At 42.8% G+C, this 17,671-nt stretch overlaps 1 protein-coding gene across 2 annotated transcripts in view; it reads right to left on the bottom strand.

Annotated features, from left to right (window-relative positions):
* Positions 1-17,671, bottom strand: part of BVES (blood vessel epicardial substance) — a 128,209-nt gene that overhangs the window by 47,797 nt on the left and 62,741 nt on the right. For both annotated transcript variants that reach the window (XM_068231232.1, XM_068231231.1), the window contains exons 2-3: positions 6,251-6,476; positions 2,143-2,267 (exon numbers count right to left, since the gene is read on the bottom strand). In XM_068231232.1, coding sequence (XP_068087333.1) covers positions 2,143-2,267; positions 6,251-6,455 — 330 coding nt within the window. In that variant the 5' untranslated portion in view covers positions 6,456-6,476. The remainder of the gene's footprint in view (positions 1-2,142; positions 2,268-6,250; positions 6,477-17,671) is intronic.

A 17,671-nucleotide genomic window follows, 5' to 3' on the forward strand; every position in this document is an offset into this window, starting at 1 on the left:
TGTAGGGATGAACATAAGAATAAATAACCAATGTAAAATAGGCAGTATAAATGTTTGAAAATATATTTGAATAATTATTATTCTTGTCTGCAACTGGTTGTAGCATTTGCCTGCTGGTGTAATTAGAGATGAGGCATACAAACAAGTTACAGTATTGTGTAAGCTTTTGTAGCCATAAGTGGGCAGTGTTGAGCTGTTTAATATTCATCAAGGCTACCCATCCCCATGTACAGTAATCAGGAGAAACAACCCACCAATCAAGGAACTTGACAATTTTTGATAGATCAGGTAAATGATTGATACCTTCATGACAGCAATAATTTACTTGTAGTACTCTGCACTATTAAAGAAGACTTCACCAGTAATCTTGTCTAAAGGTGCCACACACCATACCATCAAAATGTTTGATTTTCCTGTTTTTCTATAGAAACGATTGGTTGTACAGAAAAATGTAATGTTTTCAGGATCTTTTTGATAAACAAATGTAATTGAATTTCACTTTTTAAGATATTTATAATTCGGCTGTTTCGGCAAATTTTGATCAGTTTTTGATATTTTTTTTTCAAAATTGGGGAAAAATCAAACAAGTGCATGATGCATTAATCCCATTTTTCAAATGCCACAATCAACCAGAAACATGTATTTCAATTCTCAAGTCGAAATAAATAAATACAAAAAATTGTATTGTGTGTGGCCACCTTAATAATGATTGCGCTGCCACCATCATGAACTTTGTCTGCACAATGCAGTCCAAAGCTATGCGAGGATCACTAATGTACTGATACAGTTCACAGCCCTCTGCTCACCTATACAAAGAAGGGTATTTAATGCAGAAGGAATAGCCTCTTTTTTTTGTAGATGCTCATTGCATTGAATGCTTATAACAAATCTAACGTCTATTCTATTAAAAGCATCTGATAGCAGGGATGGGCTTTCGAGTACTGAAGTACTCAAATTCGGAATTTTAATGAAGATTAATGCACCTGTGACCACGGGATCGGGAGTTAACTTACACAGAAGTCCAGGGATCTTATGCGTGTCACCGCTGTAATATGTGACCTGTGGGACGCGTTCCACCACACACTACCGCACCTCCATGTCCTCCTTCCAGCCGGAAGGAGGAATTGCAAAGTGTGGTAGTAAGTAGTGTAACGTGTCCCACAGGTCGCGTATTACAGCGGTGACACGCATAAGATCCCCGGACTTCTGGGTAAGTTAACCCCCCATCCCGCGGTCACAGGTGCATTCATCATTCTTCATTAGAATTCTGAATTCAAGTATCTCAGTACTCAAAAGCCCATCCCTGTCTGATAGCATATGAAAAACTTTATGCCTGGTACACACAATGCAATTTCCTGTCAGATCGATGGCAAAATGGACGATTTCTGACAGGTCTGATCTGATTTCCGATCATTTGTCGAATCAATTTTGTATAGACATAATCGAAAAATCATTCAAATTATCAATGTATTCTCACCTCGTGTTTTTTATAAGCAGGTTACACAATTCAATCATTAACTACTTAAGGACCAAGCTAATTGAAAACTACGCCCTGTTTTGGTGGTCACCTGGCTGGCAGGGCATAGATTTCAATTAGCCGCCGCTGTGTGCATCCGCTGTTTCCATCGCTCCCGCCGATCTCGCCGCTTATTTCCCGACGTCTGTCGCCGCAGCTCACTGACTCTTCCTGTCTCTATGACGGCAGAGCCCTGTGAGCCAGTCAGGAGCCAATTTATCGGCTCCTGGCCCTGTCTTTCAATGTAAGCAACTCCCATTGGCTTACATTGAAAGACAGGGTCAGGAGCCAATGAAAGCGACTCCTGACCGGGTCACAGGAACTCTGCCGTCATAGAGACGGCAGAGTGGGTGGCCCAAGATCCCAACGTGCGGCGGTGACGGTGGTTGCAACGGGTATGTGCAGTGATTCGTCGGTATTCTCTTGGGATTCCACCGTTTCTGTACCAGCGGTCTCTGGTCCTTAAGGGGGCAGAGACCGCTGGTACTTAAGTGGTTAACAGAATGACCAGTTCAGTAATATAATCGAATCAATCATAGAAAGTCAAATTTCATCTTTCAGCAAACAATATTCAGTTGATTGTTCTCCCTACAAAATCAATTAAAAAACTTGGACATTGTACTTACTGGTCTTTTCTTATACACCAGGTATATAAAATGCATAAAATTAATCCCCAAAAAAGCAGCATTCCATATTGCTATGTCCAAAGCACATCGAAAGAGAGCTGCCCAAATGATAAAGAAAGCACACCCTGTGAAAATAAAAACACACCATTACACAAATTGTGCAGCAGAATTCCTTTGAGAAGGGTCGGATGTTGCAACTGACTAAAGCTCCATACACATGCCAAATGAAACTCGGCTGAGACAGTCAATAACGAATGCCTTTGCAGAGAATCCAGCGTATGTAAGGCAGCCCCCTATCCCCGCCGAGACCACTGTTCTCCCTACTTACCCCAACGCGTGACAATACAAACTATTGATTTTGCGTTTGTCTAAGCCTTTAGTCCACCACTTTGATTTTGGTATGCATTGCATATGGAATATAAATTGCATATGTGCATGCATTGCATGAATACTGTTTGTATGCTTTACATGTGTATCCTGTTTGGGAATGCCTACCGCAATTTAAGGAGGCTAAGAGAAGTCACATTTTTAACAAACTAAATGATAAAAACTTTAACTCTCTCAACTGATGTTCATTAGTTGTATCAATCAAACATTATTCAGGAAAGATCATTCTTGTCGCAGCTGATTGTTAGGGGTAAGGGAGGCAGGGGAGTGGTGTGCGGACATTGGCTGCATAGCTTCGTAATGAATTAGAGCACAAAAATGATGTGGCAGTGATCTGATCAATACAATATTTCTGCAGGAATCTGTTGTTAATATGGATTGATGCAAGGTGGTAGGCCAGACTCACTATTAGTCTCACTATTAGTATCAATTAGATATTGAATATACTGACCTAATCCGCCTTCCATCTCTCGGAGTATGGTCAGTTTAAACTGTAACCTGCAGGAATGGGGCAAGGCCCACAAATTTGTGATGGTGACCTTGTCTCCTGTTGCTGCTGACCGTATCCTACAAGGTTTGGAGCCTTTGGCCTTGTGGGCTATCTGAAGTAGGTTGAGGCTTGATTTTTCCGTCCTTTCAGGTATGCGTTCCTTTGTCTGTGTATTATTGTTAGTTTAGGGAACCTAGAATGAGACTGACCTTGTGGCAATCCTCATATTAATGTGGAACCAACTACTTCTGCTTATTTTGGAGTTATGTGTATCTGTTCCTTCATGTGTGCTGTACCTGGGTTATTTTCTATTGATACCTCAATACTTACTTAGTCATATTTTACAATGTTTGAGGAAAAGCCATTTCTTTCCGATGATGTCACATGTTTATGTTCAATATAACTGAAGTCACCTTGAAGTGGAACAATTTACTCAGAAGGCACAGTAAGCTAAAATTATACACCTACTTACTGGATAGGGAACTTATTTCCAAGACTGCTGCTGGGCATGTGATGTTTTCTTTGATAAAGCAAAATTATAGTTTTTTTTTTTTTTTACAGTATGTCTAAATTACCATTAGTGAGATAAACCCCATTACCAATCACTTAAAAGCCATCATCCCCATAGAAATATGTGATTTCTGAAGGACTGTCTGGTCTTTGGCTTGCATTTTCTGGCTGTCTAGCAAACCACAAATCTTGTGTCAAGCCCTGACATTTAATCCAGCCAATATAATTCTCTGACCTATTTATATTTTTCCCACAATCTGAAAGTTGGAAATGCAAAGTCACGGCCCAGACATCAAAGTGACTGGCATATTTAATTAAAAAGCAGAAAAAATAATCTGTATTTTATAGCATTGGGATAAGGTGACTATCGTGAGCAGTGTGCAGATTTTTCACAACATGTGCTTTTTAAAAAAAAATTAAAAAGTATAAGTAACATGATTTTATACATAGATACTTGCTGTGCTGGATATTAAAACAGTAGGATCAGCCATTCTGTGCCAGTGGAAAAAAACACATATATAAGTAGATAAATACTTGATCTACTTACATAAGAAATGTATTGTACTGTCCACGTTATGATCTCAGTGAATTTGATCTAGTAAATGAAGATAATTCTGTTCCTGGTGGGAACCATGTCTTTTGCCCACAGTATAGGCTAAATCCTGATGTAATTTCTGCCCTTTACCTTTTTTTCTTTTCTCCTCCAATCGCTGAGTCACCTCAGCCTTGCTTGTAAACACAAGTGAGCGGGGGATCATGTTTCAGATAAGCAGCTAGGCAGGGAAATAAATGGAAGAGGAGGAATATATTCTAGATAAAAAGAACCCTCAGCATGCAACAGTTTGGCACTGACTACTAAAGGGCCAGTGCTCCTTATGTGATAACTCCAAACCATAACAGCAGAAAACATTTTGAAAGTTTTGAATGCAGGATTAGCATCTTTATCACTTAATACACTCAGACCAGTTGCTGTTGAAATGTTATTTTTATGGTGACAATCCCGCTTTAAAGGAGACCTTGAGGATGTGCTAGATAACTGTATTCTCCTAGCCATTTCAGCTATTAGAATTCATCTGTAGATAGCTTTTTCCTCATGCATGTAATGTGCAGTGTTTAACATCTTTGCATGTTAGTAACTTTCAATATGTGTTCAGAAACTTTTTGACACGCGTGTTACAATGATGAGCAGCTTTTGTCAACCATGTATAAAGATACAAACAGCTTTTGGGGGGAGGGGGAGAGAATTATATGCTTGCTAGCTCTTCCCTCCTGGACACCTATCCTCTATGGCTCAGTAAAAGCCCATACACACGTTCGATGCATGTTGGCTGGGGATGAGGAACTCTATCCCTCGGGCAACATTGCAGGGCCGACACTGTACCGACATGCCGCAAGCCTGCAGCCGTTGCTTGGATGAAGTGATCCCAGCAGGCGGATTGGTGGCTGTACACAAGCTGGATTCTCGGCAGTTGTTATTGGGGCAACCTCAGCTGGGTTTTATCTAGCTTGTGTACGCGCCTTTACTTGTGGGTTACTTTACTTGTGGGAACTACGCTCATGTTTTCTTATTGAAAAGGTTCAAAAACATATTTTTATATCATTTTTGCAGGCCACAAAATATATCTTAAAACATATTCATCAACTTCTCCCATGCATGGGGATACCAAATACCAATCCCTTAAAGAGAACCTGTACGGAGTAAAAAAATTTAAAATAAACACATGAGGTAACTTCAAATGAACATTACATAGTTACCTTGCCATCAGTTCCTCTCAGAAGCTCACCATTTTCTTCTGACAATAATCCCTTCCAGTTCTGACAATATTTTGTCAGATCTGAAATATATCAGTTGCTGTCAGTAAAATATCAGTTGCTGTCAGTTATAGCTGAGAGGAAAACTGATGTACCAGGTAAATGTCCATGTTTCCCTATGGCTCAAGTGGGCAATGTTACAGTTTAACTGTGTGCTGACCAGAAAGCTGTTATGGGTAATGGCCATTTTCAAAATGGAGGGCGGAAAATTCCATTGATCACAGTGAACAAACAGGACGCGGGACAGGAGAAAGACACCGAGGAGTAGACTGCATGGAAGGTAAGTATGACTTGTGTATGCTTATTTTGACTTTTAATTTTCAGTTCAGGTTTTCTTTAAGTGCACTGTTAGAGAACTGAGTGCATTTTTATGGACTAAAAATCCAAAGCAGAACATTTTGTAAGATACTTCATCTATAGTGGTAAGAAGAACCAAGACCCCCTGAATATCCCCAAAAGTGACCCCATCTAGAACCCTAAATTAAATACCTGTTTTGATGTCACCCCTCCAGGCAAGTGATCACTTTGCCCCCCCTTGAAGGTGCTGACGTGGCAATTTGTTTTTAAAATCGACACTGAGGCTCTGGCTACCCTTATTGGCGTTGCAGACTTCAGAAACTTGGCTGCAACTGCACTGACAGAAGGGGGAGGGGAGGAGGCAGACCATCACCTGTGACCCGGAGGCGTCGGATCAGCAGACAAATATTTAGGCCTGAATCCCCCCCCCCCCCCAGTCTGTCATCATTAAGCCTGTCATGTCATTTTTACCTGAGGTAATCCAAGTATAAGTAGACTTCAAACACTATATACAATTACTATTCCAGCCAAATAGCAATGTAGGTTATCCTTGCGCAACATACTACTGCCACAAGACTATGTAGTTAGCCAACAGAAATCTTAAGCACTTACCTAGACACAACAAAGCACGAAGGAATATCATGTGAAGGTTCAGAGTAGTTGGAATAACCAGGCCTAGAGCAAAGCAAGCATTGGCCATATGGAATAGTAGGTGATGTATCTCTCTCCAGTTGTCACACTCCTCCTCTAGAGTCACATTCTCCGTGCTGGCTGTAGAATTCACAGGTAGCACAATGGATATGCTTTCAGTATTCATTTTCAGATGTCCTACCGGTACCTGAATAGACATAGAAGATTATGGTGGTAAAGGAATGTCTTCGAAAATTTAGAAAGTATAACTTTTACAGATTGAATATATACAGTCTATAAGTTCACCTCTAATAATACATAACATAAACCAGCCAAGTAAAAGATAATTCTCTTGCAGCATCATCCATATAATTAAAATGACCTTAACCGTGGTGTCATTCGGGCACTAAAAGCAGTTCCATACATGTTCTGTCAGTCCACATAATTTCACAGCCCCACCATTCTGCCTGCATTATCTAGAGCCTCCGTGACAGAATGTGCAGTACAAGGTAATAACTGTACTAGACTGCATACACTATTCATCTGTTATTTTATCTGACACAAGGTATCTTTATAGGGAACAAGGCGTACGCAGGACTCTTCACCAAAGCCAAAACACTTTTAATAACTGACTTTTCTTTCTGGCTGATTTTAGCCTGTGATCTTTTTTTCTTCTTTTATTCTCATGACCTTGTATTAATATATTATTGCTTAGGTTAAAGGAAAAAAAATAATGAGATAACGCCAACTTTGTTTTGTAGCTAGCATATCCAACCTATATTCTGCTTTTAGAAGTCAGCTGGGGACTTTATTTGGATACTAATGATCTTTATTGGAAATAGGGGTTGGTTAGGCTATTGGAAATAGGGGTTGGCCCACTTCCGTGCTGCACCCAACAGAGACGCTGCCATTATTATAATGGAAATACGTCTATAGCGGTGCAGTGGAATCGCCGGCCTCAAAATTACTTCTTCCTCCAAGTTGCTATGACTCAGTGTAAGTATCCCTCCTGTAGCGTATTCTGTCCATTGCAATGGAGCTGCAAACGGACAGTTCTGGCTTATCTGCTTGCATTCGGTTGTGCATTCGCAATAAGTCTCATTGTCATTTGCAATCACTCTGCAGTTCTGGGCAGCTCCGGATGCTGTCATCATTCCACCAACTGCTTGTTGCAGCTCAGCTGCGGCCAGATAGCCCTGGATTTCCTGCATGCATGTTGTTACATAATACTGCATGTATTTCTTATGGGAGTTCTTTGCATTCACAGCCAGCTAGCAAATGGTAATCAAGCCAGCTCAGGATAGAGTGATTACCATTCAGCTGTGTGGAAATTTGCATGCTTGCATCCATTGGTTGATGCCAGCACAAAAGTCTGCCTACCATTTCTGATCCCGCCCGACATAGCGTTCAGCTCTCCGAGTTGTTGTTGGGTCTATGCTGTGAAAGTTGTTATTGTAAATGTATAATGCCTTGCTCTGTATTGTCATGTCTGCTGGACGTTTGCTGACCTGCGGGGGTCAGTGAAGTCCTTCTGATCCTGATAGTTAGATTCTGCCAGCACCACATTGGTGACTGGTAGTATTCCTTCTAGCCTTGTTCTTGAGGACAAACTATAGCAGCGGTTGCCATTAGTTCGCTCCTACCTGTTAGTCTTGTCTATCTCAGTGTGAATGTTGCCGTCGCTAAAACAGTGACTAGATTGGCTGAGCATTCTGTCTGTCTGTCTTGTTAATTGTCATTACTTTTGCTTTAGCTAGTGAGTTATTTGAGAGCTACATTTCATATATTGCGCATCAGCACGATATATATGTACTCTAGTCAGTCATTATTGTATTATTGTAATATTGTATTGTGTACCGACCCTTGTCTGCCTCTCGACTACGGATCTGCCTAATCCTTCCAATATGACTGACATCTGAATTAACGTGTATGACCCAAGTCTGTTACTGACTACATCTGTTGTGTATTGTATCACATAGCATCTAGCCTGATAGGCTGCCCAGAGCTGCAGTTGCTCTGGGCAATCTTGCTCCTTTGTTCATTACTCCTGTGTCCATCTGTGGAGCCTCTTCCATTATTCAGCTACTTAGCCTTGTTGAGCTGGGTGGTCAGAAAGTATGACCTCCCGCATTACACTCAGAGGGAGAATAGTATTTAACGCCGCCCGGAATTTCAGTGGAAGCAGGGTGAGCCACCATTCAGTGCCCTCACCATTAAATTTATAGATTAGTTTACAGTAAGGCCACGTTTGAAGTGGGTCATTGTGTTATAATAACCATTTTGTGGCTTACACCTTTGCGAGGTTCACAATGTGGCGGGTGCGTATAATGGCATGAGGAATCATAACGTTAATTACACCCAGGCTCTCTCACCGCCTGGAACCCACACAGCGGCACCCTGGAGGGGGAGGCTGGGGGGTGCAGGCGATCTCCCGAGCGTGGCCAGCGCCAGGAAGAGCCGCCCGCACACACCTCCCAAGATTAAAAACAGGCACTTACCTTAACGTCCATTGCGTTCTGCTACATGAGCATGACCTGGGCGCGACACATAAGGGGAGGACAGACGCAAACAGCCTGCTACAGGGCTCTCACCTCTTAAAACAAGCCATTCACCACTTGCCTCCAAAGGAAAGAAAATGCAATGCTAATTACACCAGAGAGAAAATGTGTGCATCAACCAAGTGAAACTGACAAATCTGGCTTTGCAAATTTGGCCTATTGGCTGATCACGAGACATTGCTCATGCAAATATGCATTTGCTTTCGCATGCCAAAAAATGCAGGGTCAAAAACCAACACCGCAAAGCAATCGCATGTTAGCAGAACGCAATGTTTTTAATCTTGGGAGGTGTGTGCGGGCGGCTCTTCCCGGCGATGGCCACGCTGGGGAGATCGCCTGCACCCCCCAGCCTCCCACTCCGGGGTGCCGCCTGTGTGGGTTCCAGGCGGTGAGAGAGCCTGGGACCCCCGCGGCCCCCCGGTTGTATGGGGGCAATGGGAAGCCTCCTCGTGGCGCCCCTGGATAGTGCTATGTAGCATGAACTAATTCCCGCTGGGCGATTGCTTTGCGGTTTTGGTTTTTGTGTCCCTGCATATTTAGGCATGCGAAAGCAAATGCATATTTGCATGAGCAATGTCTCGTGATCAGCCAATAGGCCAAATTTGCAAAGCCAGATTTGTCAGGTTCACTTGGTTGATGCACACATTTCCTCTCTGGTGTAATGAGAAATCATAACGTTCTGCATGCAGTGTGCTGCTGCATATCCTACCAATCAATCAATTTTCCCTTTTTTTTTTTTTTTTTTTTTTTTTTTTAGGTAAAAGTTGAAAGGGGGGGGGGGGGTCGGCTTATACGGTAACTGTAAAATAGCTATAACTCGAATGGCTGATGTAAATCAGACAATGTTTTCATATACTTGAAAGAGATCAGATAGTGATACTTTAAAGTAGGGCTGCCTAATAGGTCAATCGCCATCAACCAGTAGATCGCGAACGCCTCCTTAGTAGATCGCACGTCCTGTCAAATTTTGCAGCCGCACCTGTCAAAATTTCCTACTGCCATGTAGCTGCAGCTGTCAAAGTTAGTTACCTAGCAGCCGCAGCTATCCGAAGCAGAGGGGAGAGGAGCAGATGAAGGGGAGAGGCATGGCTAAAGGGTAGAGGAGCGAATGGTAAGCATCTCCTCCCCCTCCAGGCTCTCTTGCACAGCCTTGTGACCTTGCCCACCCAGGTCCCGCGCTTCTTCAGCGATGTTTGCAAGGTCTTGGGGACAGGAGACTGAATGAAGGATCTGCTGGAGCACTGAAGGTGGGAATTGGAGGATTCCTTGACTCAGTCTATTATTGCCTATGCTGAAGGGGGGGGGGGGGGGAGCACGATTGAGAAGCCATTTGCTGGGGGAGGGGGGTAAGAGAAGTATTCTGTGATCGTAGGCTGCCAAGTCCAAGAGATCTGACTACCAACAATTTAAATGCTAAACTTAGCATTTATAATGTTGTTATAAGACTATTTAAGACTTATATAGTAATATACCAGCATTGTAAATGCTAAGTTTAGCATTTGAAATGTTGGTAGATCTCTTGGACTCGGCAATTTTCAAAGTAGCTCGCGAGCTGAAACAGTGTGGGCACCTCTGCTTTAACGCAAACCTGAAATGAAACTAAACTTATGAGATAATATATGTACCGTAGTACAAATCGTATGTATAACCTCCCTACAGTGTCAGTTTTAATGTAAAGGGAACCTGAGGTGAGAGGGATATGGAGGATATTTCCTTTTAAACAATACCTGTTCCTTAGCTGTCCAGCTGCCCTGAATATTGTTTAAAAGTAAATAAATATGGCTTCCTCCATATACCTCTTGCATTCAGGTTCCCTTTAAAGGGACACTTAAAGTGACTCTGTTTTTCTACCATCCTACAAGTTCCTAAACCTATTCTAATCTGTTCTGGCTCACTGCAGCACTTTGTACTATCACGGTCTCTGTAATAAATCAATGTATCTTTCCCCTGTCAGACTTGTCGGCCTGTGTCTGGAAGGCTGCCAACTCTTCTGTGCTGGTCTGTTCCTCTATGCACACTCCAGTGTGTGTTTTATTTACATAAGCCAGCAGCTTCTCTGCTATCTTATCAGTGATAGAAGAGAGCTGGATAAAAATCCTCCTCTGTTAGGCTGTGAAAGTAGCTGGCTGACACATACTGAGAAATTACAAACACAGGCACAGGCAGAGCTGTCTGCAGGAAGCCTGTAATGTTCAGTGCCTGAGAGAAGAAGGGGTCAGAAGGTAAACACACAAATGATCTTTTGAGATTCAAAAGGAAAGCTGTATACAGCCTGCTTGTGTATGGATGTATTTTCTATGTGTGGACATATTGTACATCAATCTACTTCCTGTTTTGGTGGCCATTTTGTTTGTTTATAAACAAACTTTTTAAAACTGTTTTTGACTACTTTTAATGCGGCGGGGAGCGGCGAAATTGTGACAGAGGGTAATAGGAGATGTCCCCTAACACACTGGTATGTTTACTTTTGTGCGATTTTAACAATACAGATTCTCTTTAAGTCTGTGGAAAAAAATGACTTTTACTCACCTGGGGCTTCCAGCAGCCCCCTGCAGACTCCATCAGATCAGCCACTTCCGGTTTCGGCGATAGGAGCCGACAGGCAGGGAACGCGAGTGATTCTTCGCATTTCCAGCCACAATCGCGCCCTCTATGCTGCTATATGATATATACTCTATGCTATAGCAGCATAGAGGGCGCTATTGTGGCTGGGAACGTGAAGAATCACTCGCGTTCCCTGCCTGTCAGCTCCTGTCGCCGAAACCAGAAGTGGCTGCCGGCAGGGCCAGGAGCATCTGATGGAGTCTGCGTGGGCACAATACAGCTGCAGGGGGCTGCTGGAAGCCCCAGGTGAATAAAACTCATTTTTTTCCACATACTTAAGTGTCCCTTTAAGAAGTTAAATTGTTAATCTGAAATGTGCACAGCTGCCACTTCAGTGTGAGAGACAATCTGGTTCATTCAGCTGCCAACAAAATGAAATAATGAGCATTTGAACTTTTCATCTTTCTTTTGTTATTAGCATTGTTTGCTCTCATCAAACTAGTTTGCTTCTTTTTACTCTTTAGGAGAGCCAGGGCTGCAACTTGCTTTTTAACTGCCTCATTTGCAACACTTACTGCTCCATTAACTCGTGCAATTTAAATAAAATAAAAAGTGAACACAGGCAGGTTCTAAGTAGGATTTGTACCCATTTTTTTCATCTTGGGCCTGATGCAGAAAAGACCAGTAAATTTGCTGTGCGCAAGCAGCGGTACTGACGTCAGGGGAGCACCGCCCGCTACACTGTTAGCACCATGTGCATTGCTGGGGTAACGCAGCATTGCTATGGTAACATGCATTGCACTACATGTTACCATAGCAATGAATGTGTTATTCATGTAACGCACATGTTGCTAATACAGCAACACGTGGTTCCCCCTGGCATTACTACTGGACAAATTGCCATGTGCTGCCTGCTGAGCTCCCTGTTCCCACCTCACTGCCTAATTCTGATATCTGGAACAACTGATTTACTAACCTTTACATTTGGGGTGACATGGCTGCCTAATTCAGGAAAGCAGTGTTCTCCAATTTTAAAATGAGGCGAAAAATGCGAATGCAAGACGCCAACAAATGCATACAAATGCAAATGACATGCAATTCCCGAACGAGATATTCAAATCAATGACTGGTGCAGCGGTGTGTGTTTCCCAGCCTAAAGCAAAATCCACTGTTTAATATGCATTTACTGCATAGCTATACCAACCATGTACAGCATTACACAACATTGTGAAATTCACGAACAAAGATATGGCAATTATCTTGGGAAATTACAAGACGAAAGAGCTGCAAGAACTAAAGAGTCGGTTAAATAAGCAGCAGGCATGTTTGTAAAGCAACATAATGAAAGCTTAGCCATTGTAAATGGCAGCTATATCCTGTCCCAGATGATTGCCAGTCATTCCAAACCATTCAATGAAGGGGAATTCATCAAATAATGTTTTATAAAAGCTGCCAAGATCATGAGTCCAGAGAAAGCAAACGCATTCAGAGATATTCCTTTCACAAGTAACATTGCTACTAACTGAGCTGATGACATGGCACAAGTCTAAGTAAGCAATGGGGAAAAAAAAAGTACCAAAGTTTGCATATTTTTCTCTGGCAACAGATGAATCAATTGATGGAGCAGGCAATATTGGCTATTTTTATTGGAATAGTTGATGCAAACATACGCAACTATTGTTCTAAGCATAGAACAACCACAAGCCAAGATACGTTTACAAAGTTGTAAGAGATCCTGTACTCTGTAAAATCAGCTTTTTTTAAAAAAAAGCTTGTTTCTTGGAAACAGATGGGGCTCCAACGATGGTGGGATGAAGGAAAAGTGTTGGAGCTCAGCCATTTGCCAAAATACAGGAGATTCAGACTTATTTTACCTTTGAGCAGGTCAGTGCATTGTTCACCTACAAGTTCTGTGCTCATAAGTATCAGAAATTGAACACATTCTTAAGTGATCACTTCAACCTGCGCTACAGTCCTTGGTGGACCATGGAATGCTGCACAATATGATATCAGATATGCTTTGCTTTTAATTTCTTATTTAAATTACAGGAAAGAGGAAAAGGGAACAATCGTTATCTCCTTTATGTCAAGAAAGCCCCAATGTCCAAAACACAACTTTATACCCTTTATGTTATCCCTGCTAAAGCTGGGATTTGGGTCCCAACAATAAACCAAACCAATGTAGCAGTGGCATAACAATAGGGGCTACAGCCCCTGCAGCTGCATGGGGGCCCAGGGTCCCTCTGGGGCCCGCCCAAGGCCATTTTGGGCAGCAGGAGCAGGGGCACCGTGCGGGGGGAAGCACTGCTGCCACATTGTGTGTCTCTCGCAGTAAATTGACTGCGGTGTCTAATAGACACCACACCAGTTCACTCCCCGCAGCCAGCAGCTCACCTTAGCCTACTGGGAGTCTTCCGGCAGCCAGATCACGGCAACGGGAAGATGGTGTCCGAAGCCCTGCACTGGAGACTATTTGTGTGTCCAGTACAGGGCTTCAGGCGCCATCTTCTCGTAGCCCCGCTATTCCTGTCAGCGCAGGAGATTTGCTACAGGAAGATTGTCGGGGGAGCTGCGTGCCAGAGGCCAGCCGAGAGAGGAGACTTCTGCCAGCTGAGTAAATTATTTGTTTTACAGGTACACACTATTTTCTGGTGAAATGCTGCCCACATTATGTTTATTTTATGGTGAAATGCTTCCCACATGACGATTATTTTATAGTGAAACATTGCCACATTACGATTTTATGGTGAAACATACCCGAATTACGATTATTTTATGGTGAAACATTGCTGCATTACAATTGTTTTATGGTGAAACGCTGCCCCATTACGATTATTTTATGGTGAAACACTGCCCACATTACGATTATTTTCTAGTGAAACATTGCTGCATTACGATTATTTTATGGTGAAACATTGCCCCATTACAATTATTTTATGGTGAAACATTGCCGCATTACGGTTATGTTATTGTGAAACATTGCCGCATTACGATTATTTTATAGTGAAACGTTACTGCATTATGATTATTTTATGTGAAACATTACAGCATTATGATTATTTTCATGGGCGGGGGGGCACCCTGGGCAGGCGGGGTGGCAGCACATGAGGGGATAGTATTGGCCACCCACAGTGGCGGGGAGGGGGGCCCACTCCTCCCCTCTCTCACCTCAGGCTCTCCCTTCAGTGGTCCCCCCTCCAGCATTAACAGGTGGCAGCAGAAGCGGGCAGGAACACAGAATGCGGTCATACCTCCATGCGTTCCACCGCCGGAGGTTCATCTCTCTTGTCTGACACTACTTCCTGTTTATCTGGAAGTAGCGTGATGCGCTTAAAGAGAGACTGGACTTCCCGAGGTGGAACGCATGGAGGTACAGTATGTCCACATTCTGTGTTCCTGACCGCTGCTGCTGCCACCTATTAATGCTCAAGGGAGAGTCCTAGGTGAGGGAGGTGGGAGTGGGCCTCCCTCCCCACCGCTGTGGGTGGCCAATGCTCTTCCCTCATGGGCCACCCCTCCTGCCCCCAATACGGCACCTACCTATACCTAGGTACACTGAGGGGACCTATACCTGGCTATACTGGGGGCAGCCCTGCCTAGCTATACTGTGGGCACCCATGCCTGGTTATACTGTGGGAACTATACCTGGCAATACTGGGGGCGGCTATATTGAGGGCACCTATACCTGGCTATATGGGGACCGGCACCTATACCTTAGCTTTACTGAAGGCACATACACCTAGCTATACTTGGGACGAGCACCCATACCTTAGTTATGCTGAGTGCACCTATACCTGGCTATACTGGAGACAGACACCTATAAAAGGCTATCTGTACTGGGGCATCCAGCGGTGAGCCCTGTGCGCCAAAACCCTCTGCTTCGGCACCTATGGGGGGGCCCATCCAAGTTTTTGCAGGGGGGCCCAGTGATTTCTAGTTACGCCCCTGCATGTAGATAGCTAAAGGTCATGTATTCACTGGTGCTCATAGAATTACAGTCTGATTCCATTCTAAAGGTAAAATATGAAGAGCATGCTGTCTCTAAATGTTATACATATTTGCCTTAATAATAAGTAGAAAGGTTTGCTTTTCCGATTTCTTGTTATGTTTCTTAACACATACTGTACTGTGCATGTCTGAACAATGGTTTCTTTATATTTAAACTATATAAGACACTTCCACAATTAAGTCTTACTAACAAGCTTCTATCATCCATCCTAAAGCTTGTATTCTGGAAGCAGACATAGAAGATCTTGAAAGGCAAAAGAGATTCAAACATCAGGGCAAAATAAAAACGTGTTTTTCTTTTCACTTCTCTTGCTACCAGGGCTACAGTAATTGCACTAGTCATTGCATCAGTTCATGGTTATATAGGACACCTGCATCTGTTATACAGGGGCCACGATGCCCTTATTATTTTGGGGCCATAAGGTACCCATACATTACTCGATTTTCCATCAATCGAGCATTCAAGTTTATTGGGCGATCAATTACAGTTGATAAACTAGTTGCCCACACACTGCAAGCGAGATCCTATGCCATTCTCCTTCACTAATCGATCTGAACAATGTTGTGCCTCCATGCTTTGAAACCAAAAATCCATTCGGTGTCGATCGAAATCATGTGAACAGTAGCTGATTCCTTTTACAACTGACCAATATTTTCCTTCCTGCTTGATCAGGTAAATTGGTCGATTTGACCAGATATCGGCCAATTTTCTTCGATCAATTGATTATGCTCCATTCTTCTTGATTAAATGATGAAATTGGATAGTAAATCGTACAGGAAATGTATGGGCACCTTTAGTATTTGGACCCTTTTAGTGATGAACTGAGTATTGTATCGATAATGCTGCCTGCACTGGATCTAGATTACAGAAATAACATTGCCCTTCCTTTCTTATACTGCACCTGTTTAAGTTATATAGGGTAATATTGATGGCTACACCTGTAATATGGGGGTCATCAGCCCTTCTCTTGCATTAGTAGCTGTACTGGTTCAGTCCCAGGGAAGACTATAAGGATTTGTGCTCCTAATTCTTAGATAGGTTTTGATGCGCTAAATGCATGCATGTTTGTGCTATGCATGTTACAGGGCCAGAGTTAGGACACATACGACACTGGGCTGTGTATGTGACTACGCAAGAGACTTTATTCTTGTAACAAAGATCCTAGCTTTTAACTTAGCTGTAGGGACAGCATTGATTGCTGCATGATTTTTGTGAATGGATTTGCATGAGTGTGCGGACGTTTATTTTGACTTTTCAGTGGTGAGCTATGACGAGGAAATAGATAAGTATGTCCTTTTTTTATACAAGTATATTTCTTATTTACCCCAGTGGCCCACTTTAAGTGGAATAGTGTGCAACACGGCACATAATCAGTTACTAAACATTTTTAAGTGATGGGTAATAAAAAATAGATGAGCGTAATAAAAAATCGACCGTTTGCATAAGAACAATTAATTTCTTGATAAGCAGATAAACATAATTGTCTTAGCAAAGTAATATAATTAAAGTGAAATGGTGCTTGTGACTGCTGAAGCATTTTACGACATACCCACCTGAAAAATGAGATAATGATATTCCTTATCAAGTCAATGCCACTAAAAATGTACTAAAAGCAGCATATTTAGTATGAATATACAGATGTCCTGTTAAGGCAGTTTCCCTTTAAAAGGTGCTCATACACTTACTCAATTTCCCGCCGATAGACAGCAGATTCGATCACTGATCGAATCTGCTGTGAAATTGATATGCAAATGCTGACCGATCGACCGATTTCCATCCGAAATTGATCGATCCGTCCATTCAGAAAATGTCGCTCGATCGCCGGCGGGTCGGAAATGCGTCGATATCGGCGTTCAAATGTCCGACGACCGACGCTAGCGGCAATACATTACTTGTTCTGCCTGCGCGTGTCCCCACTGTCCCTTCTCCACGCTGGGCTCCAGCTGGCTTCACTTACTTCCTGTCAGGGAAAGTTTAAATAGTATAGCGCCTCTACTGTTTAAACTTCCCCCTACGGAAAGTAAAGTAAAGCGGAGACCGGGGGACTCGCGCCGGCCAGATCAGGTAATGTATGCAGGGGGCGTGCGGCAGCTCCACAGATTGGGAATCGATTTCATAGTGAAATTGATTCAAAATCTGTTTGCAGTGTTTGGGCAGCCAATAGATCCCTCTTTGATCAGATTCGATCACAGAGGGATCCATCTGCTGGTCGATCTGGTGGCAATCGACCAGTGTATGGCTGCCTTAAGATAGAAAAAAGTTGTTGGAGGTGCAGATACTACACCCTTGTAA

Source organism: Hyperolius riggenbachi, chromosome 4, assembly GCF_040937935.1.
Source record: "Hyperolius riggenbachi isolate aHypRig1 chromosome 4, aHypRig1.pri, whole genome shotgun sequence".
Taxonomy (NCBI): domain Eukaryota; kingdom Metazoa; phylum Chordata; class Amphibia; order Anura; family Hyperoliidae; genus Hyperolius; species Hyperolius riggenbachi.